Source organism: Gavialis gangeticus, unplaced genomic scaffold, assembly GCF_001723915.1.
Source record: "Gavialis gangeticus isolate Ggan-Ray unplaced genomic scaffold, GavGan_comp1, whole genome shotgun sequence".
In the NCBI taxonomy this organism is placed as follows: domain Eukaryota; kingdom Metazoa; phylum Chordata; order Crocodylia; family Gavialidae; genus Gavialis; species Gavialis gangeticus.
In genome coordinates this window covers 85,563,676-85,564,279 of record NW_017729031.1, presented here as the reverse complement: position 1 = coordinate 85,564,279, position 604 = coordinate 85,563,676, and the positions used below count along the sequence as shown (strand labels likewise).

At 57.5% G+C, this 604-nt stretch overlaps 1 protein-coding gene across 1 annotated transcript in view; it reads left to right on the top strand.

Moving 5' to 3' along the window:
- Nucleotides 1-2: 2 nt before the first annotated feature.
- Nucleotides 3-604, top strand: part of POFUT2 (protein O-fucosyltransferase 2) — a gene marked incomplete at its 5' end in the record, with an annotated part of 39,560 nt that continues 38,958 nt past the window's right edge. The window contains one exon of the mRNA XM_019522885.1: nt 3-31. Coding sequence (XP_019378430.1) covers nt 3-31 — 29 coding nt within the window. The remainder of the gene's footprint in view (nt 32-604) is intronic.

Here is a 604-nt window from a genome sequence, read left to right as displayed (position 1 = left end):
TGCCCGGCGCCGCTCCCGCGGCCCGCAGGCGGTGAGGACCCGGCCCGGGACAGGCGGGGCAGGGGCAAGGCAGGCTGTGACCTCTGCCTCCCTCCTCGGCTACGACGGGGCTCGCCCCCAGAGTATTATCCTCCTGTTTGGCCGCTGACTGACACCAGTGATGTGGCAGCCGCTGGCTGGCGCCTTATGTCTCTGGCGGCCCCCCCCGCCCCGTGGTGAAGTGAGCCTCTGCTCTTCCGACTTGGTCCCCACGGGGTTCAACCTGTTTGGGGGAATGTCAGGTGGACCAGGTTCTTTGGGTGAATCTGCTGGTTTTTGTTAGACCAATAGTTGGCAAACTCTTGGCAAGCTTTTGGGTATAAATATCCTTTGTCAGGCCGGGGAAGCATCTGCAGTTGGTGTGTGTTGGGGGATGTCAAGCCTTACAGTTATTTATGTGCAGCCGCACACTTCTCCCACCTCTGCCCATGAAGAAGCGCAGAAGACAACTTCAGGGCCACTTAAAATGAGACCAAAGAAGTGAGGGGGAAGATACGGCGTGGAAATGCTTAAAGTCTTTCTTTTCCCCTTGCTTTCTCCAGGTATCTTCTGTATGACGTGAATC